At 34.7% G+C, this 23,271-nt stretch overlaps 1 protein-coding gene and 1 pseudogene across 2 annotated transcripts; one reads left to right on the top strand and one right to left on the bottom strand.

The window, feature by feature from the left end:
* The first annotated feature begins 356 nt into the window (after positions 1–356).
* On the top strand, positions 357–19,594 carry LOC120163296 (annotated as a pseudogene).
* Positions 19,595–19,654: 60 nt separating this feature from the next.
* Positions 19,655–23,033, bottom strand: LOC120163344 (sugar transporter ESL1-like). Of its 2 annotated transcripts, XM_039173314.1 has the most exons (18): positions 22,804–23,033; positions 22,636–22,698; positions 22,341–22,430; positions 22,198–22,257; positions 22,040–22,105; positions 21,862–21,927; positions 21,708–21,783; positions 21,565–21,629; positions 21,363–21,455; positions 21,183–21,263; positions 21,010–21,094; positions 20,845–20,888; positions 20,709–20,771; positions 20,564–20,623; positions 20,433–20,486; positions 20,279–20,338; positions 20,068–20,182; positions 19,655–19,982 (listed from the first exon to the last, which is right to left on the bottom strand). In XM_039173314.1, exons 1-18 carry the CDS (start codon positions 22,981–22,983, stop codon positions 19,861–19,863), a joined length of 1,443 nt encoding a protein of 480 aa, XP_039029245.1. In that variant the 5' UTR covers positions 22,984–23,033; the 3' UTR covers positions 19,655–19,860. The 2 variants fall into 2 exon arrangements, with proteins under 2 accessions (XP_039029245.1, XP_039029246.1); XM_039173315.1 differs by lacking the exon at positions 19,655–19,982 and having other exon boundaries at positions 20,093–20,182; positions 20,425–20,486.
* Positions 23,034–23,271: the final 238 nt, after the last annotated feature.

Below are 23,271 nucleotides of genomic sequence, written 5' to 3'. Positions count from 1 at the left end.
GCTAGAAGGTCTAGGGAACCTGTAGATTTGAAAGTTTAGATATCATGTCAGTAATTCTCTTTTCCTTCTATTAATTCATCTAACTCTAGGCATCAACATGGTTAATTTGTTACATCATTTATAATACTGATGGCGACTAGGTGATAATTATAAAAAAACGTGTTTCTTAGTTCATAGTTTTGTAACAAAATGTGCTTAACCCTCTAAGTCTCTTTCGTCATGCAAAATTTTTCAATTGTTGAGGTGTACATGGCCGGAATCCAAGGGCTTACAATGGTGAAATATGACAAAATTTGCAATTCACCTCTTGCTCACAATACTTGAAACTCTAGTAACCGTATTGAATTTGTACAGTGATGGCAACTTCAAGTTTGAAGGAATATCTAAAACGATAGGCGACCAAAAATGAAGAAGAGGAACAGAAGAAGAAAAGGAGCAAAAAGAAGAAAACCAAATCCGAATCCTCTGGTGTGTTGGTTGTTGATGAAGACCCGATCTGGCAAAAACCTGTTAAGGTCGAAGACGATGATGGCAATGATTCGCCTGGTTAGTTCAAAAGTTTTTCCTTTATCTTTTTTATATTGTAATTGTCGTAACCGGTTTTTGTCCGGGCACGAAATATTAAATTTGGCGGGGAAATTAATATTAATAAATAATTTTGAAAATAATTTGTGAGTCGCCATCGGCCTTTTTGGATTAGGTAGGTCGAATACCTAAAAATTATTTTTTAAAAGAGTTTTAAGAAAACATCAATTAAAAAATCGAACTGATCTGCGTTTTATAACCAAAAATTCATTCTTTTTAATAATAAAAAGGGATTCGTGGTCGGTTACGTTTAGGGAAGGATTAGCACCCCTACAACGCCCAAAATTGGTACTTTTTTAATTATAAATTGTCTCTATTATTTAAAATTTAAAAATTCAAAAATATATTTAATTTATAATCTTATAATTTTAAAATTGTAAAAAAAAAATATTTATTTATTTAAAAATATCCGAAAAGAATTTCTAGGTGCCTTAAGACAACTCTTTTCTTTGATATTGATAAATATTAATTTAAATAATATTGTTTAATTTTAAAACATCAGAATAGGACATCCAGTTGTATTAAGACTGTCCTTTTCTTCGATATTAAAAATAAATATTTAAAAGTTAATATTTATTACATATATTTATGAATATATATCAAAATATTTAACAATATAATAAAATAATAATTCTATTAAACAATATATTTAAAAACAATAAAATAAATAAAGACATATAAAATTAATAACTAAATTATAAAAATAAAACTAATTATTAATTAATTGAATTTATAGGGTTTAAATATATATTTTTTTTATTTAATAATTTAATGACCAAAATAAACTTATCTAAAATTCAAATTTTATAATAAAATAAATTAAAAGTATGAACTAGGGACTAAAAAAATTATTTATTAAAATTAAGGGATTAAATCTGTAATTTATCCTAAATATATTATTTTAATATGAAGGACTAAAATAAAAGAAATTAAAATTCGAAGACTGAATTAAAAATATTATAAATTTAATTTAGTGACTAAAATGTAAAGTTTACAAGTACGAAGGACTGCGGAAGGGATTTAACTTTTCCATAATCACGCGCATAGTCCTTCCCGAAACGACGTCGTTCGGGAAGGACTATAAAAGTCCAAATCGGCTGGCCCGAAGGGCCAGCCATTTCATTTCTTCTCTTTTTTTTTTTCTTTCTCTCAAACAGAGAGAAGAACTCTCTGTCTTCTCTCTAGACTGAGAGAGGTTCAGTCGGCCGGCAGCCGTTAGCCGGCGTTCATCCGCCGTCAACCACCGCCGCCGGCCACCGTATTCGGTGGCCGGAAAATTTTTTCTTTTATCTAAATGTAGATCGGACCGTCCTAATGACGGTTCCGATGTTTTTTTTCATTAAACCGCTCTCAATCGGAGCAGATCTAAACTAATACCTTCGGTTTTTGTTGGTTCTGACGAGATCTAGTGGTCAAGGCTTCCTCGGTACGTCTCTTCTTCCTTTCCTTTTTTTTCTTCTTGCTGCTGAGATCGTTGGTAATAGTTTATATTTGCTCTGTTTTTTTTTTTCTTTCTATCTCTTCTTCTTTTTTTCTTTCTTTGTCTAGTTTCTTTTTTCTCTGTCCCTTCTTTTTTTTTTTTTCAGGTGGGTGGTGGCTTTTATAGCCACCACGGTGCGGTCATCGGACTGGGTAATAGATACCCTTCGGTGAGTCACGGACTACCAGTGGTGACTCACTGCTAGAGTAGCAACGTGGGTGGCCATCTGGGTCTGGAGGCTTCGATGGAGGCGTGGCAGCGGCGGAGGCGGCGAGGGCTGTCGGCAGTGGGCCATTGGACCACTTGGCAGTAAGGCGGCGGCTGGGATCTGGAACCATCAGAGGCGGGGGTGTGGCTAGGGTTTAGAAACCCTAACTGGAAACCCAAATATTTAGGGTTTCCGGTTGGATTTGGACCGGTTTCAGTTGGTTTGTAACTGAGCCGGTTTAATTGTAACTGGTTTGTATTTAATATATTTAATAATAAAAATAATAATAATAATATTAATAATAATATTAATAATGATAATAATAATAATAATAATATAATAATAATAATAATAAATATGGATAAAAAAATTTAGTATCTTCAGCTGCCCCTCTTTGCTCATTCTTGTGTTAACAAGAATAGGGCAAAGATAAAAAGATAATAAAATTTTTATCCATTTGACTTTACTTTGATCATGATGGAGATATTGAATAAATTCTTCTTTTTCTCCAAATAAGTTCTTCTTATTATGAACTCTCTGCTGGGGATGAGGATGACCTCCTTTCTGTGATAGAGTCATTCAAAAGGTTGAATAAGCTTTTGATGAGTTCTTCTCATTATGAACTTTTTCTTCCTTCTTCAGATGACGAGTTCTTCATTATGAACTCTTCCTCTGGAAAAGAATGATCCATCAAGTGATGAATTCAAGCAAAAGGTTGAACACGTTCTTCTCATTATGAACTTCTTCTTCCTTCTTCAGATGACGAGTTCTTCTCATTATGAACTCTTCCTCTGGAAATGTTGATCCATCAAATGATGAATTTAAACAAAAAGTTGAACAAGTTCTTCTCATTATGAACTTCTTCTTCTTTCTTCAGATGAGTTCTTCTCATTATGAACTTTCTCTGGAAAAGCTGATCCATCAAATGACGGATTCAAGTAAAAGGTTGAACAAATTCTTCTCATTATGAACTTCTTCTTCCTTCTTCAGATGAGTTCTTCTCATTATGAACCTTCTCTGGAACTGTTGATCCATCAAATGATGAATTTAAACAAAAAGTTGAACAAGTTCTTCTCATTATGAACTTCTTCTTCTTTCTTCAGATGAGTTCTTCTCATTATGAACTTTCTCTGGAAATGAATGATCCATCTAGTGGATTTGAAATCTTTGCTAAAATCTTTGAAATTCCTGTTAAAAATTCAACAAGAATAAAATGATGAAAATGCATCTATTTTTGTAAACACCTAAAGAATCTATCCTCTTTGACAAATGTAGAGGTAGATATGTCACAAAAATTTCTTGAGAATAAAACTCAATTGTATAAGCTCTTGAAAAGCTTGCATTCAGTTTTAATACCAAGAAATCTTGAATTCTGATGAAAGAAAATAAACTGTTATACTTGACAAGAATGGGATTCTCGAGTGCTGAAACTTCAATATCCATGTAGAAATGTGGTCCAGATTCATCAATTATAAAATTGATAAATTTTATACGTGCTGCTCAAATGACTAAAGCTGCTGATGCACTTCTTTGGATCAAATAACTCAAAGAACACTTCCAGAAGATGCTATTGGCAAATTTATTTTCTAAATTCAATGCTTGATTATGTCCAATCAGATCAGATAACTCAAAGAAAACTTCCAGAAGATGCTATTTTCTTCTAACCAGATCAGATAACTCACAGAAAACTTCCAGAAGATGCTATGTTCTTCTAACCAGATCAGATAACTCAAAGAACACTTCCAGAAGATGCTATGTTCTGTCTAACCAGATCAGATAACTCAAAGAACACTTCCAGAAGATGCTATGTTCTGTCCAACCAGATCAGATAACTCAAAGAACACTTCCAGAAGATGCTATGTTCTGTCTAACCAGATCAGATAACTCAAAGAACACTTCCAGAAGATGCTATGTTCTGTCTAACCAGATCAGATAACTCAAAGAACACTTCCAGAAGATGCTATGTTCTTCTAACCAGATCAGATAACTCAAAGAACACTTCCAGAAGATGCTATGTTCTGTCTAACCAGATCAGATAACTCAAAGAACACTTCCAGAAGATCTATGTTCTGTCCAACCAGATCAGATAACTCAAAGAAACACTTCCAGAAGATGCTATGTTCTGTCTAACCAGATCAGATAACTCAAAGAACACTTCCAGAAGATGCTATGTTCTGTCTAACCAGATCAGATAACTCAAAGAACACTTCCAGAAGATGCTATTCTTCTAACCAGATCAGATAACTCAAAGAACACTTCCAGAAGATGCTATGTTCTTCTAACCAGATCAGATAACTCAAAGAACACTTCCAGAAGATGCTATGTTCTGTCTAACCAGATCAGATAACTCAAAGAACACTTCCAGAAGATGCTATTAGCAAATTCATCTTCCAAATTCAATGATTGGTTCTGTCCAACCAGATCAGATAACTCAAAGAACACTTCCAGAAGATGCTATTAGCAAATTCATCTTCCAAATTCAATGATTGGTTTTGCCAAACCAGATCAGATAACTCAAAGAACACTTCCAGAAGATGCTATGAGCACATTCATTTGTTCCATTTAAGTTTGGACTGGGATCACAGTACTTATCGATGTAAAGCCAGAATTTGTAGATTCGAAGCATTTTCATGCTGTCACACTGAAAATAGGCTATATTCATAATCTTCCAATTAAGAACAGAGTTTCTCTTATTCTGCTTCCTCCATGTGCTGATGCTTTTCCATTGACAAAGAAATGATGGCCTTCTTGGAATCCAAAAACAAAGTCGAACTGTTTATAAACATGTACAGGAAGTGCCAAATTAACAGAAAGGATCTGTAAGGTTCTTGAAGCTTATGACAATGAGCCACCTTAGAGTGTCCAGAAGTATGTTCTTAATGAGTGCTGAAAATGGAATCTAGTATGGGTTGGAAGGAATAAAGTTGCTCCACTTGAACCTGATGAGGTGGAAATACTTCTAGGTTTCCTTAAAAACCATACATAAGGATCTGTTTAGAGACATGTTTCCCAGTGATATCAATGTCTTGTTTCTTTTTGCTGGAATCAGTGCTGCAAAGATCGCCTTCTACTGTCTTAGTATATCTTTGAAAACAGAGGTGCAAGAACTGAATGGTGATCGGTGGAGCAATTGATGAATAGATTTGGCGGATTCGACCTTGTTGTCGGTAGCATCCCGTGTAACAATCTTACCGGAAGCATAAACATCATCATGATTAACTAGAAGATTTTTGTTGGTGCATTTCTTGTAATGACTGCTACGACAGTTGTCTCTTCTGCTGCTCCAAAATACACACTGCCATATCTCACTCTTCCTTAACTATGGAAAGGTTTAGTTGATGGTAAAACTGGTTATCTCAACTTTTGGAATCCTGTACAGCATACAAGTGTAGAATCTGTTCCAATATCTTATTCTGTGCCCTAAGTCCTCAAATTCAAATTCAGCAATCTTCTGAAGGACATAATGGGTATCATCTTGACAAAGAAAGTGATCGGCATAGAAGAAGTAGCAATGATGTATCAAGACTTGAGCCAGCATCACGGTATAACCAGAGTGCAGGTAGTGACTTGCTCATGGTTCTATAATGTAATCTTCTAGAGAACATGAATTGATGGTTGGAGAAAATAATCTGTCTGGTGATCCTTATTGCCCTCAGTATGAGATAAACGATCTTTCTTGATGAGCTGCTAATAATGTCATAGGAGAGTGTCACAAGTTAAATTCTCCAGACTTTCTGGCTTCTTGGACCACTTGCCTTCAAAATGTGAAGTGCTTCATTATTCTGGCTTCGTCCATTCTTTTCTACAACAGAGGTAGAATAAGCAACAATTGCTTTAAGGACCTTCCTCATTTGAGACTGTACTGTTTGAAAATGTTTTTTTCTCCTTTCTTTATTGAAGAATGAAAGAATTTTGCAAAGTATTACCCCTTTCAGGTTCACAATATATCGAATCATAAACAAGGAGTTTAATGAATATCAAATAAATCAACTACACTTTTAAATCATTCAAAAATCATAGTCTATGGCAAGTGTCAAAATTATTGACTGATTTGAGGTGTAGGTTGATTTTGGTAAAGTAGGTTCTTTCAAGTTGGTTCAGTATGTCGCTTCGGGCTTCCACTAACTTGAAGAAATGGTTGTTATGCTCATCTTGTAGAGATGCTTCTCGTTTCCAGAATCTCAGGAACGTTTTTGAGATGTGTGGTGCTTTATTAAGAGCTTAAGATCGTCTCTTATGTCGTTGTTGCACCATTCAATATTCGAGCCGCCTTTTCAGGTTTTCAACTCGAATCCTCCTTTGGTTTCAAGATGTTATTTAAAATTTATATCTTGAACCCACCTTTATCATTTTTCATATCATGCATTAAAGATTTTAAAAACTAATTTTTGCAAATAAAAATCAATCTTGGAAGGCGGAATGAATTCTAAAGATATCATCTTTTACTTAGAAACCCATGTATGATTAGAATGGACTTTTCAGGTACGTAACGTAGGCCATGGCTTATGGTTACGAAAGAAAGGGATAAAAAGGCCCAAATAAGTGTTTAAGGGTCATCAAACCAAGGATCAATTCATTCTGATGCCGTCATCTTGTTTTGTTTGACTTGGATCTGCCTTGCTGAGGAATTTTCCATCAACTGGATCCCTCTAGAGTGCCAAATTTTGGATTCATTTCCATTTCTCATATCTCCAGCATTTCTTGCTCTTCTTGTTTGTACTTGATCAACCTTGTAACTTGAGGCTCAATAAATCACCCATCTTTATTCGTTTTCCTTTTTTTTTTTTTTCTTTTCTTCTTCTTCTTTCTTTGCTGGATGAGTATAATACTTCAATTGCTTTGAGCACCTCTTTTTCCTTTTGCATTTTGGAGGTTTTCCATTATTCTTGATTGGATTGATCTTCAAGCACTCTGTATTTGACATACTTTGTAGTTCAAAACTTTCATGACTTCATGGAAACTTGTCTTCGTAATAAAACTGTATTGACAATCTTTATTCTTGTGAGCCAATATCCTTTACCTTGCCCCCTAATGTAGAGGGTGATCCTTGGTTAGGGTTGAATTAGAAGAAACATTATTCAGGCTCAAATGGGGACAACAAAGGATATATATATATATATATATTAAAGGATAAATGAAACAATGCCGTTCATCATCTCATACACAGAAACCTTTGTAAAAAGAGGTATCCACAGGGGGATGAATATTCAAGATTAACTTTATTTACATGAAAAAATGTAATTAATGCATGATATATTTATTTCAATCAATCACTTTCCCCTTCTTCTTTGAGTATGCCCTAATCACTCGAAATTATCATCAATGAGTTGGTCCATGATGCCTCATCTAGTCTCTTCTTGCAGTAAAATTCACGGATAATTGAAAGTTTGGTTCTTTTGAGGTCTTTGGTTTATGATGGTTTTGTGTTCGAAAAGACAAATGTGTGACTTTTGAAGTCATGTATATGGTGGAATGTAGTATCATCGATCAACTATACCCGAAAAGGTAAACATCTAGAGTTTGTGTCTCAAAACAGGTAGAGACATTTCTTCAGAATCTCAGATATTTGGTTCTTTTGAGGTCTTTTGGTTTATGATGGTTTTGTGTTCGAAAAGACAAATGTGTGACTTTTGAAGTCATGTATATGGTGGAATGTAGTATCATCGATCAACTATACCCGAAAAGGTAAACATCTAGAGTTTGTGTCTCAAAACAGGTAGAGACATTTCTTCAGAATCTCAGATAAATGTAGTGTCAGGATTGGTTTTGGTAAAGGTCGAGTAATTGGTGTTGGATGGGATATGGAAGATATAATTTTATCACTTGCCAATAGATCTAACTCTTGCAAATATAAAGAATATTTAATCTACTTGATACTCAATAATCTCAAGATTAAAACTTGATCTTGCTCATAACCATAAAAGAAACACATATTTATTTATTGCACAAAAGGCGGAGAAAGAAACAAAAAAACAAGTTCAACAAGATGCTGAAAATAAAAAAGTACTATAGTGGTAGATAACACTTCCACTTATTTATTTATCATGACTCATCACTCCTCTATTGTTGGGTATGTACTTGGCCCAGGATTTTTATCCTTATTTGCTCCCCATTTCTGATCGTTTCTTGTGTCAAGACTCCCTGTCAACGAGCGTCTCTATTTCCTTTAACAGTGACCAACAATTCCATGTTGAATGTCCAGATACTCCCAAGTGAAAATTACAGAAGCTATTTTGATCATAGCAATGGGCATAAGGCTTTGGTGACACCTTCACCAATCTTGGTGTAATGTAGTGACCTTTTAACCAAATGAGGGTACAGTCTGAGATAGATTCTTGAAACACCTTCAGAGTTTTTCTCACTCGTGAGGCTATCACTTTCTTGATCGTTCTGACCGAATGAATGCTCTCATGTTATCGGGGTTCTGAATGCTCATTTCAGCTATAACTGGGGTAGTATTAACCAGACTCCTTAAGTTTCCCCTTGCCTTACTGGTTTTCGGAAAATCTGATATAGGTATCTGAGATGTCTTCTGGGTTATATCTGCCTCATTCTTTCTTAGACCTATAAGCCAATCTCGAATTACATCCATGGGAGCCTTTTGATTTCTTTTCCCATTTTCTTGTGCCCAATTCTTCATAGGATTTGGTTATATTAGTTTCTGTTGAAGAAACAATTTCTGAACATTGAACTTCACCCCTTCTTTTACCTTATATTTTTGAATTGCTTGCTCTAAAGGGTCTTGGAAATTCTCTTAAGGTTACCAGAACCTTAACTGAACATTTGGAATTCCAGTCTGATTTATCCAAGGAACTTCCTTATAGGTCCAATTATCATTTGGAGGCCACTGTGATTGATCAAGTTGTGGAGTAATTGATCTGGCTGAGAGCATTTTTGGATGCAACTTTTCACTCGAACAGTGGAAGGGAGGAAATTGAAATCCCTGCACATTCTTTTTTTTTCTTGATCACTCTATAAGATTTGGCACCATGTTTAACTGAATAAGACTTCACTGTATTAACCCCAGCTTCTTTCTTGACTTTAGTATTGTCAGAGCCTCTTATCTTGCCATTCTTGATAGCCATTTTGATGATTTCTCCAATTATGATGATGTCAGAGAAATTATTAGGGACAACCCCTATCATGTGATTAACATAGGAAATTTTAATGTGCTGATGAACAAAGTAGTGAACTCTTTTTCAGTCAATGGTGGATGTACTTGAGAAGCAACGTCTTTCCATCATTGTGAATATTGTCGAAAGCTTTCATTACACTTCATATTCATGCTTTACAACATTGTTCGATCAGGGGCCATATCAGTCATGTGCTTGTATTGACCCAAAAAAGCTTGAGCTAAATCCCTCCAAGAACGTATTTGAGTACGTTTTAGCTGATTATACCATTTGGATGCAGACCCGGATAAACTGTCTTGGAAACAATGGATCAACAATTTTTCATTCTCTATATAGCCAGTTATACAACGACAGTACATAGTGATATGATATTCAGGATATGTGGTCCCATTATACTTCTCAAAATCTGGAATTTTAAAATTTGGTGGGAGAATTAAGGGGACCAAGTTCAGTTCTTTGGCGTCAAACTCATAAATGACTCAACCGTCTCTCTAGAAGTAGTACAGAATTCATTGGCTTTAACCAGAAGCAGTAAGACAGTCAGTAGGAATGAAACTCCAGCCTGATATGTTGTTTCTTAACAGTGAAATAAATTGGTGACTGAATTTCCTGGGGTACAGAGGTGAACTCAGGAATATGAACAGGTGTAACACCCAAAGAATTTGTGGGGTTTCAACAAGACTCTTTCCAGCAGTCAAATGCTTATCAATCATTTCTTTCATATTGTTCAGCAGATCGATCTGAGAATTAGCTTCGATTTGTGCCAACTTGCTCCTCAATTCCTCTTGTATTTCTTTCTGCTTTATCTCAAATTTGGCTAGCCTATCTTCAGTTTCTTTAGACATTTTTCTTGTGTCGTGCTGAGCGTTCTTGCTTCAAGGAAAAACCAAGATCACTTCGTTTGAAATCCTTACTTTAATGAATGAATGTTTTAATGTATGACATAAAAAATGCAAAGATGCCAAATGCAAATGTAAATATGTGAATGTAATAACAAGAATACAAATTGTGCAATACAAATGCAAAGATGCCAAATGTAAATATGCAAATGTAAAAATGTAAATGTAAATTATTTAAAATACCAGAATAGGACATCCAGTTATATTAAGACTGCCCTTTCCTTTGATATTGAAAATAAATAAACATTATTATTTAATTAATATGTTTTAATGCATGATGTAAATTTAAAATGTAAATGTAAATACAAACGTAAAAATGTACAAATGCAAAATACAAATGCATGTATGAAAAGGTGTTACTCAAGAGTGATCATCTTAGAACAGATTTCATTGAACGCAAAAGTTTCGGTACATCAAACAAAACTTTACATGTAGGGATATATTTCATTCCTAACTTCTCCAAAGCCAAATTAGTCTATCAACTTAAGGGACATATTGCTTGTCTGGACTGCAACCTCTTCCATGACATTCTCTTTCATTTTCTGTCACTTCTCGGAGTTGCTCATTTTCCCTTGTAAGAGATCTTTTCTGTCCAAGAAGTTCTTGAACAAGATCTTCATATATGTTGCAGTTCTTTTTCAGCTTGGTGACCCCTGTTATCCATTCTTCTGGGGTACTTCCTAGGCCAGCATTTTGAAAGGTTTGACTGATCTTCTGAAAATCTTCATGCATGGTTTTCATTTCTGTGCTCAATTTCTCGTTTTGGTCGTTCAAGTCCTTCAAATAACATGCTTGAGATTCATAAAAATCTCCACTACTCTGAATGTCCCGACTGATACTCTTACCATAGACTGCTTTTGGTATCAATCTGGCAGAATCTTTATGGATTACTTTTGGTATTAATATAACCGGTTCTCTGTGTGCAGAACTTCCTTCGATCCTCGTTATTTCTTCAGGATGTCTTTCCTTGATCGTATCATATTTTGTTTGATCATAAAACTTTTTGTCCATTTATGATTTCTTTCCAATATGATGAACAGTCTTTCAAGCCAACACCTTTTGGTTATGCCATGATCATGTAATGCAAACAAAAGAAATCAATATGAACATATTAGAGCAATGTAATATGCATGAAAAAAAATAGAATAGTTAGTACCAACTAAAAAAACTGTATATCAATGTATAAATCTTAACCTCATGCTTTCTAGTTCCATGCTTTGTTTGGAAAATTTAACTTAACCGCACGATTTCTAGTTCACATGCATTTATTCAGGAAAAAGCAAAAAAAATAAAATAAATTAAAAATTAGAGCTTATTTCTCATTTGTGTATACCTACTGACAAAATTTCGGCATAGTTTCAGATCGGGAGAGTTTCTAAGGTTTATTATATGCAGGTTTTCAGTTCTAGGAGTATAGGTACTCGAACTGTCCTTGTTGATGCCCCCTGGGGCTATCAAACCCTCGATCATAGTCCATTACAGACTTAAACGGATCGAGTTCAATTCGAGGGGATACATTTCTCTATGACTAACACGGAGAATAAATTCTCACGAAGACATAGAGCATATGAACCCCAAAAGTTACTTGCTAGGTCTGACACGGAGAATTAAATTCTCACGAAGACGTCGCTTTCACTCCCACTTAAAAGGGACAAACTCAATTATAGAGCTTTATGTTATGCAAGTGTTGTGTGTGAGGAGAAATGTTAAAACCTCTAACAAACAAATAAAATAATTAATTCTTGAATATAATAAATAAATAAAATAAAAAATAATAATATATAAAAAAAATAATAAGTAATAATAATATATATAAAAAAAATAATAAGTAATAAAAAATTTGAAAGGAAAGAATTAAAAATTAAATATATGAATTTTTAATTTCTAACTGATAGAGACAATTTACAATTGATTTTAAAGTTTGACTAAGTCCCCAGCAGAGTCGCCAAGCTGTCGTAACCGGTTTTTGTCCGGGCACGAAATATTAAATTTGGCGGGGAAATTAATATTAATAAATAATTTTGAAAATAATTTGTGAGTCGCCATCGGCCTTTTTGGATTAGGTAGGTCGAATACCTAAAAATTATTTTTTAAAAGAGTTTTAAGAAAACATCAATTAAAAAATCGAACTGATCTGCGTTTTATAACCAAAAATTCATTCTTTTTAATAATAAAAAGGGATTCGTGGTCGGTTACGTTTAGGGAAGGATTAGCACCCCTACAACGCCCAAAATTGGTACTTTTTTAATTATAAATTGTCTCTATTATTTAAAATTTAAAAATTCAAAAAATATATTTAATTTATAATCTTATAATTTTAAAATTGTAAAAAAAAAAATATTTATTTATTTAAAAATATCCGAAAAGAATTTCTAGGTGCCTTAAGACAACTCTTTTCTTTGATATTGATAAATATTAATTTAAATAATATTGTTTAATTTTAAAACATCAGAATAGGACATCCAGTTGTATTAAGACTGTCCTTTTCTTCGATATTAAAAATAAATATTTAAAAGTTAATATTTATTACATATATTTATGAATATATATCAAAATATTTAACAATATAATAAAATAATAATTCTATTAAACAATATATTTAAAAACAATAAAATAAATAAAGACATATAAAATTAATAACTAAATTATAAAAATAAAACTAATTATTAATTAATTGAATTTATAGGGTTTAAATATATATTTTTTTTATTTAATAATTTAATGACCAAAATAAACTTATCTAAAATTCAAATTTTATAATAAAATAAATTAAAAGTATGAACTAGGGACTAAAAAAATTATTTATTAAAATTAAGGGATTAAATCTGTAATTTATCCTAAATATATTATTTTAATATGAAGGACTAAAATAAAAGAAATTAAAATTCGAAGACTGAATTAAAAATATTATAAATTTAATTTAGTGACTAAAATGTAAAGTTTACAAGTACGAAGGACTGCGGAAGGGATTTAACTTTTCCATAATCACGCGCATAGTCCTTCCCGAAACGACGTCGTTCGGAAGGACTATAAAAGTCCAAATCGGCTGGCCCGAAGGGCCAGCCATTTCATTCTTCTCTTTTTTTTTTTCTTTCTCTCAAACAGAGAGAAGAACTCTCTGTCTTCTCTCTAGACTGAGAGAGGTTCAGTCGGCCGGCAGCCGTTAGCCGGCGTTCATCCGCCGTCAACCACCGCCGCCGGCCACCGTATTCGGTGGCCGGAAAATTTTTTCTTTTATCTAAATGTAGATCGGACCGTCCTAATGACGGTTCCGATGTTTTTTTTCATTAAACCGCTCTCAATCGGAGCAGATCTAAACTAATACCTTCGGTTTTTGTTGGTTCTGACGAGATCTAGTGGTCAAGGCTTCCTCGGTACGTCTCTTCTTCCTTTCCTTTTTTTTCTTCTTGCTGCTGAGATCGTTGGTAATAGTTTATATTTGCTCTGTTTTTTTTTTTCTTTCTATCTCTTCTTCTTTTTTTCTTTCTTTGTCTAGTTTCTTTTTTCTCTGTCCCTTCTTTTTTTTTTTTCAGGTGGGTGGTGGCTTTTATAGCCACCACCGGTGCGGTCATCGGACTGGGTAATAGACTACCCTTCGGTGAGTCACCGGACTACCAGTGGTGACTCACTGCTAGAGTAGCAACGTGGGTGGCCATCTGGGTCTTCTGGAGGCTTCGATGGAGGCGTGGCAGCGGCGGAGGCGGCGAGGGCTGTCGGCAGTGGGCCATTGGACCACTTGGCAGTAAGGCGGCGGCTGGGATCTGGAACCATCAGAGGCGGCTGGGTGTGGCTAGGGTTTAGAAACCCTAACTGGAAACCCAAATATTTAGGGTTTCCGGTTGGATTTGGACCGGTTTCAGTTGGTTTGTAACTGAGCCGGTTTAATTGTAACTGGTTTGTATTTAATATATTTAATAATAAAAATAATAATAATAATATTAATAATAATATTAATAATGATAATAATAATAATAATAATAATAATAATAATAATAATAATAATATGGATAAAAAAATTTAGTATCTTCAGTAATTATCATCTATTTTCTGTTTGATGAATATATGGTTGATAGTTATTGATTATGAACTTTATTATTTTCCTAGATGAGACACCCGTAGTGGATGAAGATATTGAAGTAAAAAGAATGAAAAAGCTAGAGCAGATTAGGTTGAGGAGGGGATACAACGCTATTGCTGAAGACGGTAGTGGATCGGTTTCACTTTCTCCTAAACGTGCTAACACAGTGGATCCTAATTCTGATATTTCCCCTCTTAGGCAGCGGGCACGAAATGACACCTTCTCCAGATCCTGGGTTAAGGCATTCGAACTCTGAAATAGAAGTTAAGGATTTGTCGCCTCCGATAAAACCATGTTCCCTTGGTTTGAAATCTGATTTGTCACCACTGAGAAGTAGGGCACGGGATGAAATAACATTAAGAGAAGGGTTTGATTTATCACCTCCTTTTAGGAGGGCAGCTAGAACTGATTTACCAGCACCTGAAGTCAAGGCATCTAGAGATGAAACTGATTTATCTCCACAGAAACGAAGGGTTCGGGAAGACACACCATCACTAGAACTTATAGTGAAGAGAGCAGATGGTACTGATTTATCTCCTCCACGGAAACAAAGGGTTCGGAATGAATCGCCTTCACCAGAACCTTTAGTAAATAGAGCAGATGTTGATTTATCACCACCTTGGAAATGGAGGGCGAGAAATGATACACAGTCACCGAAACAGAGGGTGAAGCATTTGAGAGAAGGTACTGATAGTGATATGTCGCCTCCGCTGCAAAGGTCAAGACATCAACATACAATGTAACATCATCTTCTTGCGAAACATTAATGTAAGCAATGAATCGTTCAACATCTTCATTGTTGGTTAACAAATAAATTTTACCTTTTCTCTGATAAGATAGCCTAAATCCACTTAGAGGCTCTAAATTCAATTTCTTTGCAACACGTAACATTAGAGTTTCATAAGTTAACTTTTTTAATGACAGTTTTAGTTGAAGATTCATGAGTAAAGGCATATATTGTAAAACAACATGAACATTCTCCCATGACCCTCCAAAACACAAATATATCCAAACATGATTAATATTAGATGATTTCATTCTATATATTGTAAATTACTTTACTAAACAAACGAGCTATAAACTACATATCATCACTAACTTAGAGAAAAACATACCTTTATTAAGTTGATAGTTGATAATTTGGGAGAGAAATCATTAAAAAAATATATAAAAATAAAATTATGTAAAAAAAATTAGAGATGAGTAAGGATGTCATTGGATATGTGAACGGATGTCGCCGGAGAGAGTAATAGATGGAGATGGAATGAGTTGTGATTTAGGGATTTAAGTTATGAGTTGATGCTACTGCGTAGTTATATACCCAAAACATTTGTGTTGCGAAGATAAAACATGTTGCGAAATTAAAATTTGTGTTGCGAATTCGAAAATCGAGTTACGAATTTTGAAATCGAGTTGCGAATTTGAAATTCAGTGTTGCGAATTTGGAAATTGTGTTGCGAAATTGGAGTTTGCGTTGCGAATTTGTTGGTCATTTTCGCAAATCCAAAAAAAGTTGGTTAAAATCGTATATTATAAGACATTTTCGATCACTGAAGTTATTTTCTCTTTCTTATTTTGCTTTCGATGATAACATGATATAGGCAGTGCTTTTAGTTTGCTTGCATATATCTCATTATAAATTTCAAAACATTCAAAATCAGATTTATGTAACTTCCAATTTGATTTTATCCTGTCTGTGATCTTTTTGCTGTGTCAGGTTTCAAGAGATGGATCCATCTATAAGCGGACGAGGTGCCGAACCTGTATATCGCGATAAGACAAAAGGTGAATGACAAGTCATTTTTAAGTAATAACTAGTTGAAAACTTGTGTACATTTGCATCTGGCTCACACATGCCTCGTGAATCATTTCAGGGGAGCGCATATCAAAAGAAGATTACCTTAAATCAAAACGAAAAGGAGAAGATAAGCCTAAGGTACAAAATGGAGAAGCTAGTTGCACAGTTCATAATTGCGTCATTTTTTTTTTTCTCAATTATGATCGTTGTAGCCAATTCTAGTGCTGTGTTCCTAGTAAATGTGAACTTTATTGTTTGCTTCGTTCATAGTGAACAAGAATTAATAGTCTGCTTTAATGTTCTTTATCACAGGAGAAAGAGTTGGAATGGGGCAAAGGCTTAGCCCAAAAAGGGGAAGCTGAGGCTAGGTTGCAAGAATTAGAACTCGAGAAGAATAAACCATTTGCTCGAACCAGGTAATATAGCACAGATTCTAAACGATGTTCTGAGTTGTAATTCTTGTGACTTCATTGTATCTTCTGCTCGATTCAGATTATTTTTTCTCTCCAATATTGCTGCATGTAGTAATTTTATATTTATAACTTATACTTGCAGGGATGATCCAGAGCTTGACAATATGTTGAAGGATAGACTAAGATGGGGTGATCCTATGGCACATCTGGTCAAGGTAATTAACTACTCATCCGATGCTAATGAGAATTCAGGTAGTTTAGCACTTAAGTTGACATATTTTCATAATATATTGTAGAAAAAGCAACCCGAGCTAGTTCTTAAAGACCTAGGGGACGCTGAGAAGATGAAGGAATCGGGATTTATAGTTCCTCAAGATATTCCTCCTCATAGTTGGATAGTAAGAAAATTAGATGCCGCCCCAAATCGATACGGTATAAGACCAGGAAGACATTGGAACGGAGTTGATCGTAGTAATGGTTTTGAGAAGAAAATGTTCACCAAATTGAACGAGAAACGGGCAACAGAAAGGGAAGCATACCTCTGGTCCGTATCGGACATGTAATCCAAAGCATCCGTATTAGCTCCGGTGTATCATCATTTTAAATCAATTTTCATGTTCTTTTGAATGTCAATTTTATAGGTGTCGTACTTCCTTGAACTATGGTTTTGGATCCCAGATTGATTCTGTTTTAATGTCAATTCACAGAGTCGCTATCCATTATCTTTTTATATATAAATTGACTGATTGATTAATAAGATCAATATGTAATAGTTCTTTTTAATGTTTCAATAATGAACTATGCTCAAATATATTCGGTGATTTTACGCAAAAAAACCTCAATAATTAAATATTTAGAAAAATACTCCCCAAATAGCATTATTTAGAAAAATAACCCTTAAACTGTCCACGTAAGACTATCTTACGTATTATAGAACGCGTTTTAAAGGCCTCGCATTTTGTAAAATACGAAATTCATTAATTTTTCAGATAACTTCATTAATTTATGGATAAAGTGGATTATAAATACATAGAACTTATAATCGCTTTTTACAAAATGCGAGATTTGGAGGTCATTTTTTCTAAAAATACTGATTGGGGTTATTTTTCCAAAAAAATTATTTATTTTTGTTTTTTAACGTAATAACGCCAATATATTCAATGTTTTCCAAAAATGGAGTAAATTTTATTCCCAAACTTTTAACATATACACAAAGTAACCTTATTTTACTATATTTATGTGCACAGTAACTTTTATTGTCATTGTGAAGCATATGCTAATAATAATTCATTCACCTTATTTGACACACAAGGCTGCCTCCTTACATGCAAGCTATGATGGTCATTGATGCCATGATGTGGATGATAATTAACCATCTGATGACATCTCCTGGAACCTTCATCCTTCACTCTATAATTCCATATTTCCTCAACTTTCACCCCTTTATCTCCTTCATGCAAATCATTTACTTCTTCATGTTCCATCTCTTCATCTTCATTGGATTTACAGCAAACATCACTCTTAACAAAATGCTATCGCAATCGACCATCTTCCATAACGGCACGTAAAACCTCGGTTAACTCCAACCTCCCATTTTGCCTTAGAGGCTTCAGGTAAAAACAAGGCTGACCCTTTTGGTTCAATGAAGAAAGTGGTGGTGGAAACAAGGCTGATCTCTTCTCTTCCCTCCTCTTCCTTCTCCAATTATATTCATCATCATCATCATCACCACCATCACCATCACCAACCCTTCTTTCATTACAACTCTCAAACCCTAAACTCTGAGTACATGTCAAAAGTCCATAAACCCCACCAGGGTCTTTCTTCTTGGGTGACATTGATGGTTTAGTATTGAGCAATGGTAGTGATGAGGACTCAACAACAGTGGGGTTGTATTCATTATTGTTAGGGACCAACCCTAACCCACATTTGGAAAGAGGAAGATGAGGAGAAGCCTTATTTGATAACCCTAAAAAAGAGTGAACACTTTTCTTACACAAGTAATACTTGTTCAATATGAATTGTGCATAGTAATAAAGATAACAAAAAGGTATGGCGAGTTTCAATTCCAAAAGATAGGGAAAAGGAAGGAGATGAGAGAAACAAAGGGTCATATGATAAGTTTCAAGGAAATATAGATTTGATTGAGGGATGGAGGGAGGTTAGTGTGATAGAGTAATCGAGTCATTTTGTTGTTAAATATGTGACGGACGTTTATTTTTATTTTTTTTTAAAAAACTATATTTTAACCGTTTATTCATGTGTAAGTTTATGTTTTGGTCACTCAATTTTTAGTAAACTTATTCAACTTACATGCGTAGCTTACATATAAATACACACTCAAATAACACTAAAAACAACAAAGAAACTATACACTAAAATAGATTCACTCGATTGCTCCTTTTTTGGAAGACTTATTTATTTCCTTGTTGATAAAACAAGGTTGCCGGATGGTTTCAGCTCCGTCGAACATATTTATGATCGGCTCCCTAAATGAAGTACAAGTACTCGAAAGAGTTGAGCCCAAATAAAATAAAATAGCATAACTTCAAGTTAGATGTGTTGATGGAACAATTGAATTACGGTGATAATAGACGGTTCTCTTTTTCTGATTTGGTGGAGAGTTACAATAAGTGAAGGAAAAGCTGTTGTTGGTATCGAGGTATTTTGTCTCTATGAGGAGGTAGAAAAGTGATGAATAATGGTGAGGCTTCCCGATCCTTCTCTCAATCTTGTTTGAGAAGATTTATAGTGATCTTTAGTGTTGGAGTCAGATCTAGAGTCATTATATATAGCTGCTCGTAGGTTAGCACTTAGCAGGTTAAGTGTATATGGTCTACTGATAGTAAATTTAATTTTGATATATTATGTGGGCCTGCCAGAGGTCATGTTGAAAGATCGTGGCTTCCAGAGGTGTAAGACTCCAAAGGCTTTATGTCCAGAGATAATCTTCTTAGGTTCTCCGGAAGTCATGTGGTGTAGAAGAGATCGGAGATTTGAAGATGCTCCTGGGATCATCCTTCGGAGTATGCGGAGGAGATTTTAAGAGGTACAACAAGATGTATAAAAAAATTGAAGTATCAATACAATAGTACTATACAGTATATGAACGTATATATGTAGAGTCCTTTAAGACCAATACGTGGAAATGGAAAAGGGTTCACCAGCATTGTCATCCCTAGAAATGATCACTTGTAAAACAAGTAAGAAAGTAAGCCATATGCTTATTGTTTATACATATTGGTGCATTCATGGACATGCCAAGATTACAGAAAACGAGCGATCGATGCTTGTATTTCCTCCAGTGTTCTCCCCTTCGTCTCCGGGACCAACATGGCCACAAATAGAACGGTTACGCCTGCGATTCCCGAGAAAAAGAAAAATGTTCCTGCAATGATGTTTGCTGATACACTTTAGTTCAGATATGTAATGTTAATTTACTCTGATACAGAATGATAGAAATGGAGGATGACCTGCCGAGCTCCATTGCATCATAAAATTGAAACTGCAAGTAACGATCCAAGCAGTGGACCAATTGATTAAAGTCACCAGACTTCCAGCTTGAGCTTTAACATTTAAAGGAAATATCTGAAAAAGGGTTTGAACCATGTTTTAGTCAAACGCTTGTCAGAAGCTTGATATGCAAGCAACGGTGAAGCTTTCGATCTCAGAATTGACATATACCTCTGACATTATAATCCATGGTATTCCTGCCAAGCCCATGGTTAAAGCTGTACCACCAATCTGTGTTTACATTACAGTATTGATCAGTTTACTCATATAGTTGTGTATAATATGCATTCAGGTTCTACTGAGATTGTATGACAAACCGAAGTACCATAAAGCCGATAAGTACTAGTGACGGAGTAAGTTCCTTCAGATTGGGAAGTTCCTGATTGTAAAACAGCACCAAAGTTTTCAGGGGGGAAAAGAATCGGAAATGAAGGAAATGACTTGACTTCGATATACCTTAAACCAGAATGCCAGTCCCTGGAGAAAGCAAGCAAAACACATTCCACTTGCAGAAACCTGCATAAAATTGGATTGAAACACCACTTTATTTGACTTGTTCAACAAGTTTACTCTCTTAAAATGAATTATTTACAAAACTAACCAATAGAAGGGGTCGTCTACCGGTTCTATCCGTTAAGAACAAACCTAAAATAGCTACCGGAATCTACAAAAACAATATAATTGACATGTCTTAGAATTGTTTGGAACATAAGTCGAAAAGAAAGCCATGAACGTACCTGCACAATAGCTAAAATTTGAAGGCCAAGGTTACTTGATATACCTATTGCCAGCAAAACTGTCTTAATTTTTGCTTTAGATACCAGGTTCAACTTGTATTGACTACAAAAATAGTTTCTCCTGCAATAATTATGCAGGGAACAACACAGAAGATGTAAATTTACCGGCTTCTTTGAATATGCTACCGGTATAGTATGTCATACCACTGCTTCCTCCTAATTGCTGCAATAACATTAGGCCAACTCCAATCTGAAAAGTCCAAGAAGCGATACGTGAAATGATAAGGAAAGTCATGAAAATAAATCATCATGTTAATCTAATGTCATTTCCGGCTCACGATGAGTGCATTAGCATATCTCCGTTGGAACAATTCGAGGAAACTTCCTTCTGTCCTTTGCTCAAGAGTTTCCATATATACCTACAAGAGAATGTAAGAACATAACATTTCTTGTTATCATTAGTAAACTAACTGTTCACAAAAGTAACAAGCTATGAAGCTGATATAGTGACATGCTACTCTGATATCAGCAGCTTCTTCGGAAATATCCGAGTCCTTTCCCCTAAGACTCTTCAAGGAAGCTTTAAACTCTTTCTCTCGACCGGATTTTGCCTGCAGAAGGCGATCATGTTTAGCGTTTATGTTGCATAAACTCGAAAGAAACATGTTATGTACTTCAAAAGCATCCAAATATCGACAGACTACTAAAAGTTAGGCTTACCAGCCATCTAGGAGACTCTGGAATGAAAAATAAGCCTATTATCTGTACTACAGAGGGAACAACACCTGAAGAAAACAGAATCGGTAGAACACTAAACCAACACAACCTTTAGCTTAAGTTAATAAAAGAATCAAATTATATACCGATCACGGCCAACATGCGCCACGAAATGATTGTTCCGGTGAAAAATATAAGTACAAACCCAGAAGTAGTCATCAACTGCACCATAGGAAACTCAAATCTAACTAATGATACGTTGTTCAATCACATTTTCAATTAGGGTTTAGTATAGTTTACCTGATTTGCCGATGCAAACGAACCCCGATGACTTTTAGGTGTTATTTCGGCTATGTAGACAGGTACCTGTTTCATAAGGAAAGTTCAGCTATCCATGTATATATATCTCATTAGTAAGTTACTTATAACTGCTTTAAGTTGATGAAATATGCATGAACTGCAAACTTTAGTACATTACCACATAACAAATAATGGCGACCCCGATTCCGATCAACAGCCTTCCGATGTCCAGCCAAAAAGCATTCTTCCAACATAAAATGAACATTAACCTCTTAAGATCTTTCTTACAAATCGATCCATTATCAAAAATGAAATAACTCTAAGTGGAAAGTTAACCTCTGCAAATGCTACTGATAGCCACCCAGCAGTGCAGAAAACTTCAGAGAACCACATTGTCTGTTTCTCAAAGTATAGGAACATATTCAAACTCGAAACCTTTTAGGATTATTTGATTAACCAAAAATAAAAAACTAACTCACCCGTTTTCTACCGATAAGATCTGCTATATTCCCACTTAAAATTGCCCCCACCGTTCCTCCGATTGTCATTATCGAACCGAAAACAGAATACTGCAAATTGGTTTCAAGGATTACAAATCCATATTACTTGGATTCTTCATTTCTCCGCTATGTCTATATCCATGTCCAATACATATTCGAATATAAATACGAGTTTCTTGTGCTTTAAGTAAGCTGAAGCACTTTGAACACGTGTTTTTATGTTTATAAAGAAATTGAGTGGGAAAAGAGTATAAAAAGATTGGCATGTACTAACTGCAGACACAGATAGGCTCAAGTCTTCCATGATCCCTTTCTGCACAGGTGATGAATAACCAAGCTGGTTCATTTTCAAAGTTAGTTCAATTTCTTTAATCAATTCAATCGAAGTACAAAATTTATAACGAAACTGTCACGTTAACATAAATTGAAGTGAAGAACTTACACTACATCCATAGCAGAAAGAGCCACAGACGGCAACAAACGTACTGAAGACGAGAACCGGTGTCAACGAGGACGCTGCCGGCACGTTAAGATTATCGATAAGACTGTCACGGAGGGTGCCGTTGCTACTTGGTCCATGCCTGCCTGTTAACAGCCCTTCTTCCAGGCTTTCCCTCTCCATTTTTCCTACTGAAATTGTTTGAAGAAGAACAATCAAATGCCGAATCTATATCTCTGCTAATGCATTGGCATGTTCCATTTTTTTATGTATATATAATTATTGATTTGATTATTGTAACTTAATTTAAGGACTAATTTGATTTACTTATGACTTGATAAATCCTATAGTTGGAATTTATCCAATGATTATTCATTTAGAGAAAGTAAAATGTTAGAAAAAAAATCTGTTGATGGGACAAATTAAAAAATATATCAATTTTTTGTCCAATTAAAAAAATATGCAAATATT

The sequence above is a fragment of the Hibiscus syriacus genome, unplaced genomic scaffold (genome assembly GCF_006381635.1).
Source record: "Hibiscus syriacus cultivar Baekdansim isolate YM2019G1 unplaced genomic scaffold, ASM638163v2 tig00111440_pilon, whole genome shotgun sequence".
NCBI classification, from domain to species: Eukaryota; Viridiplantae; Streptophyta; class Magnoliopsida; order Malvales; family Malvaceae; genus Hibiscus; species Hibiscus syriacus.
Note: the sequence above shows the minus strand (reverse complement) of the source record. Positions and strands in the feature narration are given on the sequence as shown.